This window comes from Dermacentor silvarum, chromosome 3 (genome assembly GCF_013339745.2).
Source record: "Dermacentor silvarum isolate Dsil-2018 chromosome 3, BIME_Dsil_1.4, whole genome shotgun sequence".
In the NCBI taxonomy this organism is placed as follows: domain Eukaryota; kingdom Metazoa; phylum Arthropoda; class Arachnida; order Ixodida; family Ixodidae; genus Dermacentor; species Dermacentor silvarum.
The window spans coordinates 221,984,549-222,005,363 of NC_051156.1; the positions used below are offsets into that span (position 1 = coordinate 221,984,549).

The 20,815-nt window shown below is 44.1% G+C and overlaps 1 protein-coding gene across 3 annotated transcripts in view; it reads right to left on the reverse strand.

Moving 5' to 3' along the window:
• Window positions 1-20,815, reverse strand: part of LOC119446743 (46 kDa FK506-binding nuclear protein) — a 34,093-nt gene that overhangs the window by 10,964 nt on the left and 2,314 nt on the right. The window contains exons 1-3 of one of the 3 annotated variants that reach the window (XM_037711271.2): window positions 4,717-4,919; window positions 4,382-4,471; window positions 636-914 (exon numbers count right to left, since the gene is read on the reverse strand). In XM_037711271.2, coding sequence (XP_037567199.1) covers window positions 636-914; window positions 4,382-4,471; window positions 4,717-4,726 — 379 coding nt within the window. In that variant the 5' untranslated portion in view covers window positions 4,727-4,919. Of the gene's footprint in view, window positions 1-635; window positions 915-4,381; window positions 4,472-4,716; window positions 4,920-20,815 lie in introns of those variants that run through there. The other 2 variants (XM_049664363.1, XM_049664361.1) reach the window with 2 other exon arrangements.

The following is a 20,815-nucleotide window of genomic DNA, read 5'->3' on the forward strand; positions in this document are numbered from 1 at the left end:
TGGTACAGAAGGTTTACTTCTCGCTTTCAAGGAATTAATGAAAATGCAAAGAAAACATTAATAGATATCAATCGGTCAAATAACAAAATGCTTTCAACAAGAGTTGTCGCCTAGTTTGCCGAGAACTTGAACTGATGACATACCTTGCAGCAGCAGAGGTGGTGCAGAGAAAGTTGTGGTGGGATCTGTCTATTAAGCAGTTGCACTTTATTGCATGGGCTATTTCAAATAACTTGCGTGCAATCTTCCAAGAGAAGGCGGGTAAGGAGGGGGGCAGGTGCATGCTATTTGAAGGGAACTAATGCAGTGTTACTCCCTGTGCTCTTGAACTAACACCAAACAAAAACTCACTGACTAGACAAGGTAGCAATGATAATGCAATCAACTCACAGTAGTTATTTTGAGTAGTGGAGGCAGCTCAGCAACCTAATCTTGCAGGTTGCTTACCTGGTAATGCGTTAGATTACTTTTGGGGGGTAAATGCGAGCAAAAGTTTGTTACCTTACTAACTAGCTTCCAACAATGCACAAAAGTATCTTGTTTGAGAAAAAAAAAAAAAGTGTGGCCAAGCTCTAAGAGACTACTGTGCAATGCGCTAAGAGCTACTAAGCAATGGCAGCAGCTGGCTCGCTCACCCATGGTTAGCTCTTTATCTTCCTCCTCCTCTTCTTCATCCGGTAAAGAGGCCTCATCCTCTTCCTCCTCCTCTTCATCAGAAGACACATCATCATCTTGTAGGCCATCGGTCAGGTACCCTGTCAGATGCACAGTTCCTCTGCCATTGAGAAAAAAGGTTACTTCTTCTCCTTCGACAAAGTTGAGGTCCAGTGCCACCTGGCGGGCATGTGCTTGGTCCAGTGTACACAGCAGAAACTCTGCCTTGCCATGTTCGAGCATAACCATGACGGGCTCCCCTGCAGAGAGATACCCAAGCTCTGAACATCTACTTTCACACAAATCAAAGAAATGAGGTCAAACCCAAATTACACTTAATTACGTGAAGTAGTAGGTGGCATAATTTTTGTACAGAGGGGAAATAAACATTGGCTAATTGAAGGATGTGTGATAGTGGCACAAGTAGGTGCTAAATGTGCTGAAGCCCGATGCCCGCACATTTGTGAAAACATTGTGCCAGTGTCGCACATTAGTTACAAATTTGGAAAGAAAAGTGTCTCTTCTATACTGTTTTCTGATGTTCGCACTTAATTCCTTCATGACAGTACCATGTGTTGTAAAGAGTTGTAGGCCAAAGCAAGTGCTGCTGCAGGAATTTAGCTGACTTACACTAATATGACATTTAAGTTTCTATGAGCCCAAAATGCAGATTCAGACAAGTTAGTATAGCACTAAATGTATCATGTAGCTTTTTTTTTTTTCTGCTGCATTCTGCTCTTAGAATAGGAAAATAAATCTGCAATACTAAACCCCTTAGAATTCGAGGGCACCAGTAATCTATGCAAATAGCACCAGCATGTCACATTTCGTTTCACTTTGTGCAAGCTTCGTGCAGGATGATTTCACAGCATTCCCTGCATTTGTCAGAGAAGTAGTGCAGTGCTCGTGCAGGAGGTACCGTGCCGGTTCTGCACGAGCAAGAACTGGCACTGAACTTGTGGGAAGTCGCAAAGTGTAGGTAGGGCAAATCAAATGGACTGATGGATTCTGTCAGCAGATTCGGTGCTTCAAGACCAGCAGGACTGTTTTCTGGACAGAATATTGTAAGGCAAAAGCAAGTTTGCCTTTCTGCGTTTCTGCCCCACCATGTCATCGACGTTCTCCACTCTCTAGTGAGGACAATACTAAGAGTGCATTTCCCATTATTAGTGTATTTTTTCTCTTGTGAATAACAGAAAAACCGTTGTGTTTGTTTTATATCTGAGAAAAAAAAAAAAAAAAAAACTACACTGGTGGTTTATCCCCCTTTGAAAAAAAAAAAAAAAAAAAAAACAACAACACCAAAACGGTTAGATGTCCTCAATTTATGGTATGCACGTGGAATGGCGAAATGACATAACCTCATGATCTCAGTTTCAGGTTTCACCATGGGCTAAATGTGCCGTTAGAGAGGGGAAAAAAAAAAAAAGAGAACTAACAATATTAAATGCATCGCTCCTTTTCTTGTGTCTCGTCGTCCTTTGCTTAGAGAGAGAGAGCAAGGAGAGGAAAGGCAGGGAGTTCAACCAGACGAACGTCCGGTTTGCTAACCTACGCTAGGGATAAGGAAAAGGGGGAATAGAAAGAGGAAAAGAGGGAGAGAGTGAGTACCGAGTACACGTGGGACGATGTACAGGGACACTATAAGCGGTCTCTTAAACCGGTGCACTTCAAGTAGTGTACTAGAACTCGAACAGCTTTTTGTGCCAGTGACGGGTGTAGCCTTCGACTCAAATGGTCTCGAGTCCAGTCGGTTTAAAGTTGTCCTGAGAGAGAGGTGTACGTTGTAGTGAGAACAGGTACACAATAGGTGCTCGATGGTTTCTTCGCACCTATAAGCGTTGCACATTGGGCTCTTGGCCATTCCCATATGATATGAGTAAGCGTTCGTGAATGCCACTCCCAGCCACAAGTGACACAGCAAGGTTGTTAAAGCTGGGGGAAATGCTAGATGGCAGTTGTAGCCATAGCAAGGGGTCCAACTTATACAATCGACAACTGAAGGCATTTGAACTCCAGAAAGCTTGCAGACTTTTTGCGTGCAAGCAGATGAAATTCCCTGGCAGTGTCCGTCCTCGCCAAAAGTATTGGACGCGTCTGGGTGTCTTTGTGGGCAGACCGGGCAGCCCTGTCAGCAAAGCCGTTGCCAACGATGCCACAGTGAGCAGGAATCCACTGGGAGACTATGCTTCTTTCTGGGGTTTTACGTGCCAAAACCAATTCTGATTATGAGGCACGCTGTAGTGGAGGGCTCCGGATTAATTTTGACCACCTGGGGTTCTTTAACATGCACTGCAACGCAAGCACACGGTCGTTATTGCATTTCGCTTCCATCGTAATGCGGCCGCCGTGCCCCGTTTCCAGAGCATCATGGTGTACTTCCCTGATGTCGGATATCATCTGCTTGTAAGTTCTGTGCTGTAAGGCAGACTTGATACTGCGAAGAGCTGCCTTATAGTTACAAAATATGATCCATTTCTGTGCAGGCTATTCCAAGTGAGCAAGAATCATTCTTCCCATCACTTTGCCGACGCAGCTCGAAAGCACAATCGGGCGATATGATGATAAATCAATTGGAGACTTTCCAGGTTTCAAAATGGGGATCAAGCGGTTCGAGGAACGACGCCGTTTCGCCAAGACTCATTGTAGTAGTTGAGCAGCTCACTACGCAAATCATGTCCAAGTTGGCATAGGGCAGCGTACGTGATGCCATGTGGTCCTGGTGACGAACGCCTGCAGGTCGCCAACGCAGCGTCAAGGTTTTCAAGTGAAACTGGCACGTTCTGGTACACGTGCCTGAGGGATGTCATTCAGTGCCGCGTCAGTAGTGATGATCACGGACCCAGCAACCCGCACACAGAACTCTTCAGCCACTTCAAACTGCAAGTGGCATTGGTACAGGACCAGAGCAGCAAAGGGCTTCCTTTGATGCGGCCATGAGCAAAGACCCCTAACCGTTCTCCATATGTGCGAGAGGGATCTTCGGGGATCAAGCGTCTGACAGAAAGATTTCCATCGCTTGTCTTCCAATTGATCTATACGACGCTGGACTTTTTTTTGTATGCGTCGTGAAGCCCTCAGATCTAGAACAGACTTCGCGCACCGATACCTTCTTTCCGCCTGTCGGCGTGCCGCATGCAGCCTTTCCAGTTCTGTGTGCGTGTTTGCCTTGCTGACCTTGACAGCGAGCACATGCTCCACGATTGCATCTTCTACATTGTGTGAAAGGCCTTCCCGACATGCCTCATCCATGTGCTCCTTAAACTTTAACCACTCAACTGCATGCAAGACAGTAGAGGATGAGGATCTGTTTGCTGCTGCACTTCTGCACAAATTCTGATATTGAGCATGGATATTGAAAAATAATTTAATGCACATTTTTGTCAATTATGGCGTGTGTGGTATATTATTTTTACTGTGATTTCCAGTAGGTCTTTGCAAATTATTGTAGTCGCCGCGGTACGGCTTTTTGTTGACCAGCTCCAGAATTGCCGCGTTGCAGCGACATGCGTCTTCTTATAGATAGCGTGTACCGCGATTTCGGTTCGCGATAGCCGTCAACTATCGCATACCTTACAACTACCGTGTAACTTTGTGACACTTGGAACTACTCCCTCCACATGTTATTACAAATTACTATGAAGTCTGTACCTAGAGTACTAGACGCATGAACGATCTTCGGTGATGCCGAGACTTCGCTCGGTAACGACGGATGCCTGCCACTTACCTCCTGATTTCGGCTCCAGCGCAGCCATGGAAAGGTGGTACGACATATCGACCACCTGGGAATAGCGCTTCCCGCTTTCCAGAGTGACGCCTGCAAAAATGCATACGTAGTACAGTGCACAACGTGGTCATTCGAGGTATCAATTGCAGGAGGTCACAGAATAGTTGGACCATTTAAATGACGCTCTTCTCAAGACTTTCTCTTTATTGTGTTCAGCACAAATAAACTGCTTTAAACACGGCACTCGGCTGCCTCGCAGAAAACGGCAACAGTGCGAACCATAGTCGTAGTAGCTGGCGCAATTTTACCAATGCAGTGAAAAGAAGTCTACTCACCCCAAAACATTTTGACGTTACTGCCTTGCACCCCTTTGCCGAACTAAGCACTCAGCAGAAAGAAATAGACCTCTGCGCGTGTTTCGTTCGTTGCTGGATTTTGCCGCCTCGCGCAAGCACAGCAAAAACTACAAAGCGCGCACCACGCCGCGCACACACGCACACGGGAACCGGCAAGCGGGAGCGCTCTAGGAGCTGCCAGAGAGCTTGACATACGAAAGAACGGCCCAGTCACTAGGCCGTCTAGAGGAGAACTCGGGCAAATCCCACAAGCGATTTGCGCGCAGCCTGTGGCCAATAAAGTTACATGACTATGCCATGAAATACCTTTAAACAAAATTAATTGTAGGAGCAACCACAATGGTATAAAATAAGCATCAAATATTGGTATAAAAGCAGTATAATACAAATAATATTTGAATTACTTTTAAATAAAGTATTCGTCGTCGCTATTACAAAATGGCGCTCAGAGCACATGTGGTCCTTATTTACATTTATGTTTGTAGCATAGAGCAGACGTGGAGTGGTGCAACTATTAATATGTAGACTCTATACTTTTTTTTTAAATAAACAAGTAACTATACCGCACAAATGTCTCTTCATAAAGAACATTTGAAAAAGCTGTATTACTTAAAGACATGCTATTATAGTGTTTTTTCCACTCATCTACGCGCTGATTGTATCTGAAAAACACTTTTACGACAATTGGGCTTGTTGCACAGCTCAGCTCAGCGCCATTTTGTTTAGTAAAATGGCGTACGAACACGGAGTCTTTGGCAAGTTTCTGTGTGACGTGTGATTGTCACTTGTGCTTTAACATACCGGTGAAGCCAACGACCTGACATGTGTTGTGCGACGATTAAGAGCGTATTGTAGCGGACCCAACTATTTTCATCGCTCCTGGTTACTCACCGGTGAGTCGCCATGCTGAAGCAGCTGTGGCTGCGATTTTATTGAGCATCAGCAAATTTACAAGCTTTGTCTTCTTCTTCTTTGGCAACAACCGGTGTCAAACGTGGATTCCAGTGTTAAATGACACCAGGTTTTTCTGTGCTACTTTATTACTTGCAAATGCTGCTGAAAATCAAAATGTAAGTTCAGCTCGCGGCAGTTTAGTAACAGCGGTCTAGACGTATTGCCCAACGACAATGTTTTGCCAAGCTTTGACCCTGCATGCTGCGAAGTAGAGCACGAGCATGCTGATAGTGGGCGTTCGTTTCGTATTGATACCACATGCGATTAATCATTTGCCGATCGCAGATTATATTGATCATCGCTTACGTGTGCATCAGTTTAGGCTGCAGTCATTGACGACTTGGGCCTAACTCATTAGGGAGCATATCAACGCCCACTTCGTTGCTTTGCCGTTACATTCGACACAACGAACATTAGTGAAAGCTTGCTGCTTACATTCAGTCGGCGTTGAGTCGCGAATGCGCTTGCTGCATTATGTGTGTTGTATGCTTCGTCTACACCCTACTGACGCACCTCCATTTGGCGTTAGATCAGTGGTCGCTGGACATTAGGAACTTCTTGGCAGTGAATTGGGACAGTGTGTGGCAAATGTGCCCTAGGTATTGTCGTGCCAGCGCTGATGACGAATCCTTGTAGGTTACGCGATATGGAGTTGACAGTGGTTCCCGTGTTCGAGTATCGTCTGCCGTGGTCGGGGTATTTGGCCACCGAAACGGGGTCAGCCGTGTGGAAGCGACACCTGCATTCCGCATCCATTCCCACGGCCCGTCACAGTAGCGTGTTTTAAGAGTGATCTGGTGTCGTCTCTTTGGCTTTTTTTTTTTTTTTTTTGTCTGTCAGTTCTGACTTCCACTTTCCGCGGCGGAGTCACTGTGGATTAGCAAGGTAGACAGACTAGACGCTTGAAGTCCCGCTACTTTCGATGTTGTACGCGCAATAGGAAAGTCACGTGGCTGGTGTGTGCTGGGCAGCATTAGTCAACGTTCGCTGCCTGTCCTAGACTGCTCCAGTTTTCCGCATGGCGTCCGCAGCTGTTCACGCGAAGTGAAAGTCGCTACAGAAACGGCATCAACCGCTGCGAAATGTGCTTTCTTTTTAATGTTCGTCTATGCATTCGCTTCTCGCTATTTATTACGTGACCTTGTTTGTTAACATGTGCTCACCGTTAAACCACTTGCACTGATACGCTTATCTCGTGTATCCTTGTTAGTTCTGTGCGGGGATGGAAGTATTCTTTTTATTTACTTACATTTTAAGATCTTCTCACTCGTTCTAGTCGGCCACTCTCCGCTAGTTTCTTCTGCACAAGTTGCCTATCACGAAACTTGTAAATTGGTAGAACTATGGACAGAGGCGCGCCGTACGTTAAGTGGCGGTGGCAAGAGGCGATCGTGAACCAATTTACGAAAGCAAGAATACATAGCTTCTCGCTACTAATGCTTGTGTGCGCTTTACACGGACCGTAACTGCGTTGGAAGAGCGCGACTGATAACGGCCGTAAAATTGGCTGCGTCGTGGACACATGTTGTGATTGCCCGTGGCGCAGGTGTGAAAGCGTCGTCTCTTACGGCGTGGCTTGTTGTGATATATATTATAGGATGCACTTTAGCCGACGAGAAAGGAAAACAAGGATACTGCGTATCAGCTTATTGCTGGTCTAGAGAGTTTAATGAGAGTGGGGACTAGGCATGGTGTTTGGGCGCCGAGATTGAGCAGTAATTGAATACCTATCGAATAAATGGCTGGTCATACTTGTATAACTGTAAAATCCGCAGCATTTCTTTATATTTCGCGCGACAAGCTTACACGTGCCTAAAGGGCCTAAGTAATTACGTAGATATATGGACCACGGAAACGGGGTCTAATAATAATAATAATAATGAGGAGGAGGAGGTGATCTAGAGACATTAAAGAGGAAAATTGTTTTAGCCGTATCGTTATGCTACTTTTGTAAAATGCCAGAAAAGTATCTCTTACCATGAGAAGAGGTGTCAGAAAAGGCGCGAAAACGAAAGACAGGTGGCGACGCCGCCATTCACGTTCCCGCGCCAACTCGCCGTGACGTCACGAATTTCGAGTGTCTGTTCGGGCCTAGTTAATTTTTTTATTGGTAAAGTTGGACTATTGTATTATAAATGAGACAAAGATTCAACTCGGTACGATTCAGAAACGTTTATTGCGCCATAGATAGTGGCGCAGTAAATACGAAAAAAAAAATCGAGATCTGTGACGTCACGTTGGCGTACTGGCGCTGGAGTTTGTCACGAAAAAAAAAAAAAAAACCTTCGACTTTCAGTTTCTCCTCTAGTAATCAGTCTTGTACTCTTAAAATTTAAGTTTTCACCTTTTGGCGCTTATCTTGTCACACAACAATAATCGTCATATATCTTTCGCGCCTTTCCTTTCTTTAACGCTGCGCGTCCGGTACTTCCAGGTCGCAAACGGCATGCGCGTTATCAGCGTGACATAGCCTTCTCGACAAAAAAGTTGCGAGCACAGAGTTTTAAAGTAAACGCAATCAAGGCAGATGATTATTGTGTTGGGACAAGATAAGCCTCCAAAGGGGGTAAACTTAAGAGTGTACCGTGACATTAATGAAGGTAGAGGTTTTAATGAATATTTTAGTCTAAACTGATGTACGGTTTATCGCTATTGTCCATTTAACGTGCCTGAAATAGGCTGGCTGATCTTTGTCACGTGCAGGCAGCGTTGTCATCCTTGGCCTAGTTTTACATGATTAGTGGAGTGACGTTATCAACCTGCGGAAGCTGCTGAATAGATAATGAGTACAGGCGTATTCAAGCCGCCGATTCACATCACTTCACTAAAACACACCAAGGACGACAAGGCTATTGTTTCAGCACAAATGAGAACACACATATAGAAAACACACAAGTGTGAGACAATAATGTTTAGCATATAACACCAACTCGCCCAGCAACACGTCTTTTCGATGTATGACGAAGCCGCCTTCGACAACGATAACGTGCACCCAACGCCGCCAATTTGTGAGGCGTCTCACCCTGGTGGGGCGTGTCACCAATCCGTCTGCGTCTACTTCTTGACTGTGGATACATGCATTTAGTGGAATTTTGTCTCCGACTTACTACACGAGCTTTTTGTGCACACTTCAGCCATTTGTCACTTGGGTAGCGTTGGACATAAAGCGTGAACCGGTATTAAACAAAAAGACAGGTGTTGCAGCTTGGGATGACAGACATTGTTGGAGAACACAACTTTCCTAAAGTTCTATGGCAGAAGCAGCTTTTGAAAATCAGGTCAGCAGTTACACCTTACAATGATGCAATGATCTGTATGCCACCTGTAGAGCTGGATAAAATAAAGGTACGAGGTACATGAAAGCAAACAAACGCAAGGAGAGCCACTACAGTGCAGAAATTTCTGATAAGTAGAGGTGTATAGAGGTATGAAATGCAAAACAGTTATGGGGCCAATGCAGAAAGGTACAACAACGGCGAGTTGGCTGGCCTGAAGACAACTTGTTTGCCGCCACTGAAGCGGAACTACTGGAGAGCAAATGTTATCTCCTGCATCAGTGAATTCCTGCGTCTTAGTTTGCTCTGGCTGTTGCATGCCTTGGAACACCGAGAAGTGAGTCTGGGTGCTGAACTTTGTGCTGGAAGTCTGTTTGCTTGTCGTGAAGTCTTTAGTGCATCGACTCGCCACAGTTATTTCTCTCTCGCGTGCGCTCAGGTTCTAGCAGTGGTATTTTGGTCCACAATAAAGAAGAGTTCCAAGAGGGCTATGAGCAGCGGTGCTTTTGCCCCGTAACCTAAGTTCTATCAATTTTGTCGAGTTTTAGCAAAACACGTATAGATGACCTGCATTTTAGTTCATTTATATCGGTGGCGGGTTAATTGGTTTCGCTTTTTATGCTCTTCTGCAACGAAGAAAATCGTTCGCGATTTGTTTCGAAAGCATTCGCAATTCCATTTTCCGAAATGTTATCTCCAGTCTGAAACTTCTAATGACATTTCTGAAGTTCGCAGACTGAATGCGCGAGTGGTTTGTTCGTTGTGCGAGTTTTGATTATTCGCACAACCCTACTGTCTATTTCTAAGGAGGTCGGGAGGAAGCCGACTTTCTTCCCGGTTTCTTGGTATTATCTACGTAAGCGCACATGTACAGTGACGCTTGTACATGTGCCAATTGTCAGAATTTCTTCAGTGGTGTATACTATGTATTTATTACCAATTTAGCCAAAGTGAAGTTTTGTTGCAGTTTTGGAGTTTGTTGATTATGTCGTCCGGGTTGGCCGCCTTGCATATCATCTTGCTTTAGGCCATGTCCGACTACTTGACTACTTCTTTATCTTCGCGCATTTATGGTTGACGCACATAAATGCCACAATAATGTCGATGACGTACGCCAAGTTCGGCATCATGAGGCTAACTTTACTATGAGTTCAAATATATTATCAGTGCAATAAAACACGTTGCTGGGCTAGTTAACAACATGGACGCCTGTCTATATATGCTGCTTCCGTCGTCCCTCGTCTTTCGCTGCGCCGCAATCCCGGTAATTAATGTTATCGCTGTTTTCCAACCTTCATACTTGCTAAGCCTGTCATCCTTTTACGCGAGATAATCGTGAGGCAGAGTTTCTGTACTACGAAAATTAGTGTAATCGGTCTCCCCCTTTAGAGGGACGCCAAGGAAACATGTTAAGTCGATCTATATCGATAGATTATTCCTCTAGAAGTCTGTAATCGTTTTCTGTGTGCCTATATGTCACTTTGTTGGGTAGAAAATGGCCGCCGAAGGTCCCATTGCTGCTCCTCAATTTGAACCGCTCGTGCCACGGCCACAAGTTGACATAGTCTCCACGTGTCCTCCCTCGTGTCGTGCTTTGTGAATCAGCCAGTGATGACGTCACATGAGAGGTACCATATAGTCCACAACAGCTGGCGCCACTCCTGTTTTATATTTCAGCCATTTTATCGCTTGCAAAAGCTCTGTTCTTGCCACGAATAACGAATTCGTTATTACAGAAGCCTAATCTTTCAATCTACCTTGACCTAATCTGTTGCTTTAGTGTCGCTTTAAAGATACGCATAAATATGAACACGTAAGTTTCGTCTGGTGAATTTCTTTGCATTCACTTGGCGAAAAAAGTACATTATTTATTTATTTATTTATTTATTTATTTATTTATTTATTTATTTATTTATTTATTTATTTATTTATTTATTTATTTATACCTCAGGTGCCCCACTTGAGGAGTAGTACACGAGGGAAAGGAAGCATTCTTCAATGCACTTCTTGAAGCATTTGACAGTGACAGTGGTACACAATGTCAGGAGCGAGGGAATTCCAATCCTTCGCAGTTTGTATGAAGGGCCGGAGATGGGAGCAGGTGCGAGCGTGGCGAGGATAAACAACTTTGCCGTGGCTTTGAAGAATACAAGTCCACTTTTCGAAACGTTGGCTCTTGCTTTCACCTTGTTCTCGTGTTGATCATCCTCTTGCTGTGGCTTGCACGACAAGATGGTGGGTGGCTAGGAGTGATGAAGGAATTATTGAGCTGTGAATCATAGAACTTATAATAGATGCAAGGACGAGATATTTTACGTCTGGTTTCGAAGCTCGAAAGGTTAGCTCCTGCTTTGAGTTGGGTAACGCTGGAACGGTAAGAAAAATCAGGAAAAAACTTGAACCTAGCTGCTCGGTTCTAAAATCATTCAAGGGTTTTAGGTAGGACAGATTAGCGGGGATACCATATTGAGCATGCGGACTCTAGTTTTGGACGCACTAGAGTAGAATAAGCTAACGATTTGACCGAAGGTGTAGCTAGGCACATGAAGGGTTCGTTATTAGCGCGGAAAATGAAGAGCCAAGTTTCCCTGTATAAATTTCACGCCGAAACCACAACGTCGGACCGTTAGTACTATGTCACGAATACTGAAGTATTTCCGCATGTTCTGGCCGTGTTCATAAAAAGTTCTCAAAACTCACAATTTCAAGTCTTTGACTCCTTTGCAATGCAATGTAATATTGCTTATCGATACCCGCCGCGGTGGCTTAGCGGTTATGGTGTTGCTCTGCTTAGCACGAGGTCGCGGGATCAAATCCCGGCCGGCCGCATTTAGATGGGGGCGAGATGCAAAAACGCCTGTGTATCGTGCATTGGGGTTGGTTTTGGCACGTAAAACCCCATTGTTTAATTTTATTGCTTAGCGATAAACCAAATACCGAGCCGGCGCTGCCCAAATCTCATGACGCCAGAGGAGCTAGCGCGGGGATTTCACTACCGGCTTTCGTTTTTGCGACTGACGTTTCTGGTATTGCAGGAGGTTAATTCACCAGCAAGTCCAGCTGGAGGCCATGGCATAATCGTTCAACTATCTCAGTTTATCATTGTAACTAAGAGCATAGATGTACCAATATGATTACGCACGACAAAAAAAAAAAAATAAAAAAAATAAATAAAGTTAGAAAATTGAAAAAGGAGAGGTTCAGCGCACATTTTGACTCGAAATTTCAATTTCAAATCACCGCTTTTCCCACCGACAGCGGCGCCATTTTGGCATGGCCTGTGGCGACGTGAAGAAATGCGGGGCCACCGCTGTGTCGTCTGCTCCGAAACATTCAAAAACCACGCGCGTACCGAGAAGATAGCACGCCCACCGCTGAGTCCGTGCGAAAACGAAACCACGCTTATACCTGGCGCATTGACCACATAAAACGCACTTCACTTCGCAGCCGGTCAGTGTTGCCGGACTGCTGCTGTACGGTTCAGCTGTCATATATAGGTATAGTGACTGGATTTTTCAATAAGGCGAGCGTAGCGTATTTAGAAAGATGAGAAGCACAACTTCTCGAGATTCCAAGTTCCGCCTGCAAGTTTCATAATTTGATGACACCACTTAATTCTCTGGCGTCCTCGGCGGCTCTTCCCTTCCTTTGGCAGCCACCATTCTGTAACTCAAATGATCCACCTGTTGTCTGCCCTACGCATTACATGACCTGCCTAGCTCCTCATTTCCCCCCTCTTAATGCCAAATAGTATATCAGCTACCCCCGTTTGCTCTCTAATCCACACCGATGTCTTCCTATCCCTTAACGTTACGCCTAACATTTTTCGTTACATCGCTCGTTGCACGGTCCTTCTGAAACTTCGTTAACCTCCAAGTTTCTGCCCCATATGTTAGTACCAGTAGAAGGCAATGATCAATGATTGTAAACATTTAAGAGATAGCGGGAAGCTCCCGGTCACTATTTGGTAATGCCTGCCATATGTGCTTCAACCCATTTTTATTCTTTTGTAAATTTTCTTCTCATGATCGGGGTCTTCTGCGAGTAATTGACCTAGATAAACGTACTCCTGCACAGACTCTAGATGCTGACTGCCGATCATAACTTCTTGTTCTACATGTTATATTCTTGTTTACATTAGCTTTGTTTTCTGCCATATTAATCTTCAACCCACTTATACACTTTCTCGGCTGAGGTCCTCAATCATTTCTTGCAACTCATCCCCAGTGTTGCTGAACATGACAATGTCATCTACAAACCGTAGGTGGCTGAGATATTCTCCGTTGATCCTCACTAATAATTATTCCCAGTCTAATAGCTTGGATACTTCCAAGCATGCATTAAAGAGATTGTGTCTCCTTGCCTGAACTCTTCCAAGATAGGCTTTTTTTTTTGCATTTCTTGCGGAGAATGAAGGTAGCAGTGGAGTCCCATAGATATTTGCTACAATATTCACGCATGCTTCCTGTACCGCTTCGTTACGCAATGCCTCCATGACGGCTAGCGCACACCTTATGGGGCATACGTGCGCACTTTAGACGCAGCACACAAGCAGCCGCAAAACTTGTAACAGCATAGACTGAAAAGCAACACATTGTCTTTAGATGCACGGACTTTTTCAGCGACATTACTGTTGCCAATTTCGCCTTCAGGAACTATATTAAACAAAGTTGCTTGAAGCAAGTACTTCACTGCCATACGGTGTCTTGCACTGCCACATGAAGGCGGCGGAAGTACCATTACAATTTATTTATTTTTCATGCATCCCCCCCCCCCCCCTTCCCCCAATATCACGCCACCACATCTTTCAGCGCCGTTAAAGCTTTTTCGCGAACAGAAATCTTTTTTTCGTAGAACATTGCGCAGCATTCGTGAAATCGTAGAATGAGCTTAAATTCGTAAACTTTGCGAAAAAATCGGTATAGGAATGCTGAAGTGGAAGCAACGAAAAGAGGAAAATTCAGAACGGCGGGTCTTCATTGTTTCCGTTGCATGTCAATGTGTTGAGCTGCATTTCCATTTTCTTTTTTTGAACGAGAGCTTGTGCTCTGCTTTGTATTCGCAGCCTTGTTGCTCGAAATTCAAGTTGTTCAGAGAAATAAGCACGCGGGGTACCTGTTTGATGCATGAGGCTCGGTAACGTTTTTTTATGTACGCTATTTAGAAGGCGTGTTGCATTTGCTAGTGAAAAAGTGCGGTCTGAAGGAGTATATTGTCTAGGCCCGTTATCTGCATGGCGACGCGAATATATCTGCAAGGAGCCATTGAAATTGAATCGCACAGCCCACGGAGTGCTGGCCTGACCGGACCGGTGCCGAGTGGCGGGGACAGCTCGCCCGATAAAAGGGTTGCGATAAAAGACTGGAAAGTGTTTGCTGCCACTAAAGAATACACTCTAAAGAAGTTTGCATCCTCAAGGCTTGCCAATGCTATCACTTTGTCCTTTAGGCTACAAAAAGATTTTTTGTACACTCATGCATGAGTGAAGTCGTAGTTGAAAACTGTGTATTAATCCTGACCACCTATTGTGCGCACTGAAATATCGCACACGAGAGTTTGACAGCTATAACAAAGTTTATTTCATGCAGTTTTCGTGTCGTCTATCGCGGCTGTAATTGGGTGTATTTAGCACATGAAGTCCCCCCCCCCCCCCCCCAAAAAAAAAAAAAATCGTTTTGTTTCCATCTGACCTCTTAAAGGTGGTAGTGTTAGTAATAAAGAACAACTTAAGCACACATTATTCACCCACGAATGCGTTAAAATGTGAAGTGTGTACATAGCACCTCGCAATGAAGCCACCATGAAAAACAAGGCGTTGCAATAAAGATTTGGACTCGAGAGAGGGTGCTATGTTGTACATAGCACCTCGCAATGAAGCCACCATGAAAAACAAGGCGTTGCAATACAGCATTCGGACTCGAGAGAGGGTGCTACGTTGCAGGCGCTTGTATAGACGTCGTTCATGAGAAACGGTTCCTTTGCGCGGGGTTAATCCACATCGTCGGGATACTGCGGCTGTTATGCGGTTATACATATTGGAAAACCCAAGGTACTATCCCACTGAACACACATTGGTCTAGAAGCCGTCTTCAAGACGTCTTGACAAGATAAGCAAGACGTCTTGAAAGCCATTTTAAACGTTTACAAGACGTCTTGAAGACGTTTTGGCAAGATATTAAATACTTCTTCAAGACATCTTACCAAGATTTTGTCGGACGTCTTAAAACGTCTTGTAGCCGTCTCTAAGACCGTCTAATGCACCGCCATATTTGGGATATCAGACGTATTACAAGACGTCTTGTAGACGTCTCTAAGACGGCTAGAAGACGTCTTGCAAGACATCTTGGGAACGTTTTGAAAACGGCTACAAAACGTTCTCCTGGACGTTTTGAGGATGTCTTAAAATCTTTTTAAATGCTTTAAACATCTACTGGTCAACTAAGGCATGACATTTTCTAGTCGCTCGTATCTAGCTAAGCCCTAAACATTATTTCACAGTATTTATAGTATTTACAAAAGATAGTGACAGTGGAAATATACTTAGATCTAAAGTGGAGAGGATGTGAAATCTGAACACGACGTAGGTTATTTCAACAGAGAGTGTATTCCATAAAGTTACGAAATCTTCACTTTGAGGAAAAAAAGTGAAGAAACAATTAAGCAATAAACATGGTACGAATATATACACTAAATAGAGTACAACGGACTTGACCTCTCTAAACTTTAGTTCAACACCTGATCTATCGTCAGCTAGGGGAGGGGAAGCACTAGCACAAATATGACATTTTAAATAGTCTCCAGAAGCTAAAATGAGGTCATATTGCAATCCAGATGGTCTGTCTCCTTTCGATGTCAACTATCCAACAAAATGTTGCCTACCTTCAGTGATCTGGCTAGAAACAGCATACACTGCCCATTACGTCCAGGAAGACCCAATATCATTTTACTTACCTTGCCAACACTGATCTAGATTTGCAGATGGAATAATATCAAAGCCTCCTGCAACACTAATACAGAATGTTTCCTTGCATGGATGTTTGGCACGCACAAGAATTTAGATACAGAAAACACCCTTCCATTATAGCATTAATTATAAAGGAATTGAGTGTCTCCCTCTTATCTGCCACATAGAGAAATCAATGAGGATGTTCGTATTCCTCGCAATATTGAAAAAAAGGTTGGCTTTACCGACAGCACCAATCCCTATGGCCCATTTCTTACAACCCACCATAGCAACACTCAAATATTGGCAGAGCCACAAAGCGATAAACACGTGTCAAAGCCACGTACGCTTAATATAAAGCATGATTGTTCACACAAATGAAGCGCTAAAGTGGTCAAAGGTTTCAAAGAATTTTTAATAAATCAGTAACACGCCACCACATAAGCAAAATGTTTCTAATGCACCTCCTAGAGTTTTGCGTTGTGGCTGGCTGTTTAACAAATTGGACACTTCACGATTCAGGGAACTGGCTAAGACATTTCCACAGGCTGATGCACCCACAGAAAATTCAGCGTGTTCCAATGATGCTCGACCTCAGATTACCTGCAATTAGAAGGTTAGACAAAAGATTAACAATTATGTTACAGTGAAACTTCGTTATAACGAAACGGGATATAACAAATTATTGTATACAACAAAATGAATGACATTCCCGCTGAAATCTCCGAGGATATCCATGTTTTTATAACCTCGTTTCAACGAAGTAAGCTTATCCTGCCAATAGATACACCAAACTTCAGTTTTCCCCGAAAAAAGAAATGTCCGACCCTTGCAGGCTCGCTTCTGCTTTCCGCAGGGTAGAGCACACATTCGTTGCCGGTGTTTAAAACGTTTATGTATTTGCGTTGAATCCACCCTCGAAACTGGTCCTTGTCACCACTACGCGTAGTTGCGCATAAGCAGACTCTAGATCGCCATTGCAATTCCTCTCACTGCGGCACCGCGCAGACTAGTTATTGTAGCTATAGGCGTAGCCTCGGAGATTGCGCCGGTGCAATTTCAGAGGCCACGCCTCCCTGTGTGTACCACGTGCTGCTCGCACACGACGAACATTGTTGGTGTCGCAGCGTGCAACCTATTCAACCGCGTCGCCGTTTCGCCGGTTTCGCGATGCTAGAGACGACCCAACTAAAAGCGGTAACGAAAGATCATCACATTGAAACAGAAGGCAGCTATCGTAAAGGCAATCGTGACAGATGCTAAGTGGTGTGTTAAGGACGCCGAAGTTTCCTTTGCTGTTTTATTAGAAATTCAGCGAGCACGTGGCCATGTAGTACTTCTGCTGGCCGAAAAGCCGTTTTCTTCTGTACAAGTTCAAACTTGTGCGCGACATTGCGCATATATTGCAGTGAACGGCAGTAATGAATATAGTGACGTAATTTTGGCTCCTCCTTCAACTTCGCTATAAAAATATTTTATTGCATATGACTGAGGACTTCCCACTCAGTTATACCGCAACCTTGTTCGCAAACAGTAACTGTTAGAAATCCGACCTAGGTATCTTCCGTACGCAGATGCAATAATGCCATCGCTGCGATTCGGCCTTATCTGTAGCCTCGGTAGCAAGCCCCCGAGATATACCGTGAAATCCGGATTCTTGGCGATAACAACAGCCTTGTCCAAGAAGGCCAGTGCCAGGTTGGAGGCTGCCACGTCCTCCGCAACTACGTCGCAAGCGACATTTTTCGTTTTCAAATCATACACATGCTGCAAGCCCTTTTTTGAAATTGCATCTTTGTTGATTTAAACGTAGTAGCAGTTTGCGCCGAAAAACAATTCTACACCGTGTCCACATGTACCAGTTCATGATGAAACGTGCAGGCAGGAACATATATGCGCCGCGCGTCACAGGTTTTCAGAACACGTGACAAGGCCTCCTTTTGGGGACATGTTGAATGGCAGCGTCGACTCAAGGACGCGCGGCCAAGCGAGGTCACTGGTCAACTTGAACGATGTTATACGCAACGAATGAAACACTTCCGGGGTAACCGCACTCAGAATGTTCGCGACGTAATTTGAGCCAGGCGCTTAGCCCGGATATTTTTTTTCGAGGGTGGGGGTGGGGGAGCTAATGCATCGCGATCGTCCTGACTGCGGTGCTTCGTTCTTTTAAGTTCCCAGGCGTCGGAGAAGCGTTGAGACGCGAATGCCCATAATAGCCGCACGTTCGAAGGGTACGCGCCTTTCTTAATAGGCGACGTGCCAGGCACAAAATTGAGCAGGGCGCAGACCGTAAAAAAAAAAAAAAAAGCCATATTTGGAGAGGGGGGGGGGGGGCGGAAGCCCGGTCACCCACACCCACCTGATCGCCACTGCCCTGAGCGTCCTGATTTAGAGCAAATTTGCCGGGATCGCTGTAAAATTTTTGCTTTAATCCTGGCGACCAGATTTCTGACAACGACTTGCAGAGATTACGTCCGAGTGCGCATAACCGGAAATGTTCATTCGTTCGACGAAATATCGTTGAGGCCTGCCACATTGCCGGTCACACGCGCCCTCGAGCTCGCACGACCCTCGCCTATGTCCCTTGAGTGAGCAAGGCCATCGCAATTGTTCTGAAACCCTATGAAGTCAATGTCCTACTTTAGGCCCACTAGTTGCAGCATGAACAGGCAGATGTGAAGATTCAGAAGATATGTTCCAAGCATTGTATACAGAACAGCCTGCGCGAATCACGACTATCTTTACATCAGCGAAAGCAGTCATTCTGAAAGTGCTTGAAGCATGAAATCTATGTCAAAGATATCAATTAGAAATGAATCAGAAGTGAAGAAACAACGTCGTTTGAATTGCACTTGCGGAGCACGTGGTAGGCTGAATATGCCACCGACGAGTCAAGGCTTCTATCATTGCTAAGGAAAGTGGATTTGAAGGGAGTTTCTGGAATCCCTTGCTATCCAGACTACAAAAAAAAAAAAAAAAAAAAAAAAAAAAAAAAAAAAAAAACTACAGAAAAACGCTGTATCGCAACGATGGCAATATCCCGCCTGCATACGCAGAATGTCGTCGTTTCGAGCAGTTCGTGTTGTGAACAAGGCTTCCGTGCGTCCAATTCTTATTACCACTTTTTGATCGGCGTCCTCTGTTTTTTTTTTGTTTTTTTTTCTTGTAACATGAACTCCAGAACCAAGAGAAAGCATTAGCCAGATGCAGCACTGAATTTGAATTTATTATCCTAGCTGTTGCGAAGTATGGAAGTCAATGTGAGCAGAAAAACTGAAGACGGCAAAATTCTACGTATTAATCATTCTTGTGGTTTAAATTAGGAAAGATAGATTTGTTAAGAACCAAGTGAAGCAGCATAAAAAAATTTCGGTCCAAACTATCAGTTAATGAGGACACAAAAATACATATGCCACACATACAGGTCACACTTAGAATTTATTTATTTAAAGGCGCAAACGATAGGACATTACATCCGTGTGTTATTCTGAAGGCCAACATCTTGTTCTGTCATTACTGAGGCCATAATGACGTATTCACCTTCTGTCATCCTCGCCTCAGTGGTAAGCTCAACCTACTCAGCGGTTGGTTCAGCTTACCGGTAACAGCATACTCAATTAAAATGACAATTACATGACAAGCGCCATGGGCTAGTCATATCACTACTTCAAACCATTACGTTATTAGGCGCCTGGAAGAGCATGTCAGGCGAATAGCCAGGCTAACATCTCCAGCATCTCAATAAAGAATAATTCTTTTTCTCTCTCTCTTTGTTACACAGCAAGCAGCTTAATAACGAAATGGTTTGAAGCATGTGATATGACATGGACCATTGCGCTTGCCCAAGTGCTATCTGCCACATGCAATGTTTTTTTTTTTTTTTAATTTGGTTCAGTCTAAAAAAAAAGCCTTGTAGAATGAGAACATACGGTATGTTGTCATTCTACAATTTTAAGAACATGTGGCAAACAGCACAATTGTGCTGTCCAAATTGTTCTAAATTACTCGATGAGGTGGCCTATTCTACGAAAAATCAAAACGTTTAATTGCACAATTTACAGTTACACTAATTAACTTTATTAATTACTTCACTGCACATATTTTAATTGTAGCTAGTGATTATGCCAGGCATATCGACTTGGAACAAATTCTGAGGATGGCAGCGGTTTCGAGATATGCGGTATCAAACTTGCAGTAAAAATGCAGTTTTTTACCTTAATTTTTGAGAAAACACTGTTTCATACATCGAAGCACACACTAACTGGAACGCCAATGCATTTAGGTGGACACATTCAAAATTATCATATTGAAACTAGCGTAGTCCTCAAATCTCGGTCTAAGTCGATATGCATTGCATACCCACTAGCTACAATTCGTCGATTAAAATATGTGCTGCAAAGTAGTTTGTTTATTAGCGCAATTAAGTAAATTATTCGGAAAGCATATTGGTTTCTCGTAACGTAATGGCCGCGTTATCGAGTAATTTGATCAAGATTTATAATTGTGCTATCTGCCACAGGCAATTTTTAAAAAAATGGTACAGCTAAAAAAAAGACACCACGTATATGGACACATAATCCGCTCTGGAACAATAAGGCGGCCTGACTTGTAGACTATATTTCCGCATGTCTAGGGCACAAGAGGAATAAGAAATGACCTTTTCAGCGTTGCAAATAATTAGTCTTGCGATAACACAAGCTCATCGTTATGTGGATCACAGGAAACCACTCTCTCATGCATCGTTCTGTTTTCCAGCGCTTCAGCTTGCTGACAGAACGCTGCAAGTGTCTGATTTTGCTCAACGGTTGACGCTACGGGCGAGTAGGTACATATACCTCAATTTATTTAATTATCCAGTTACCTCAAGGGTTTCCACTGGACATTAAATGCACAAGCATTAACC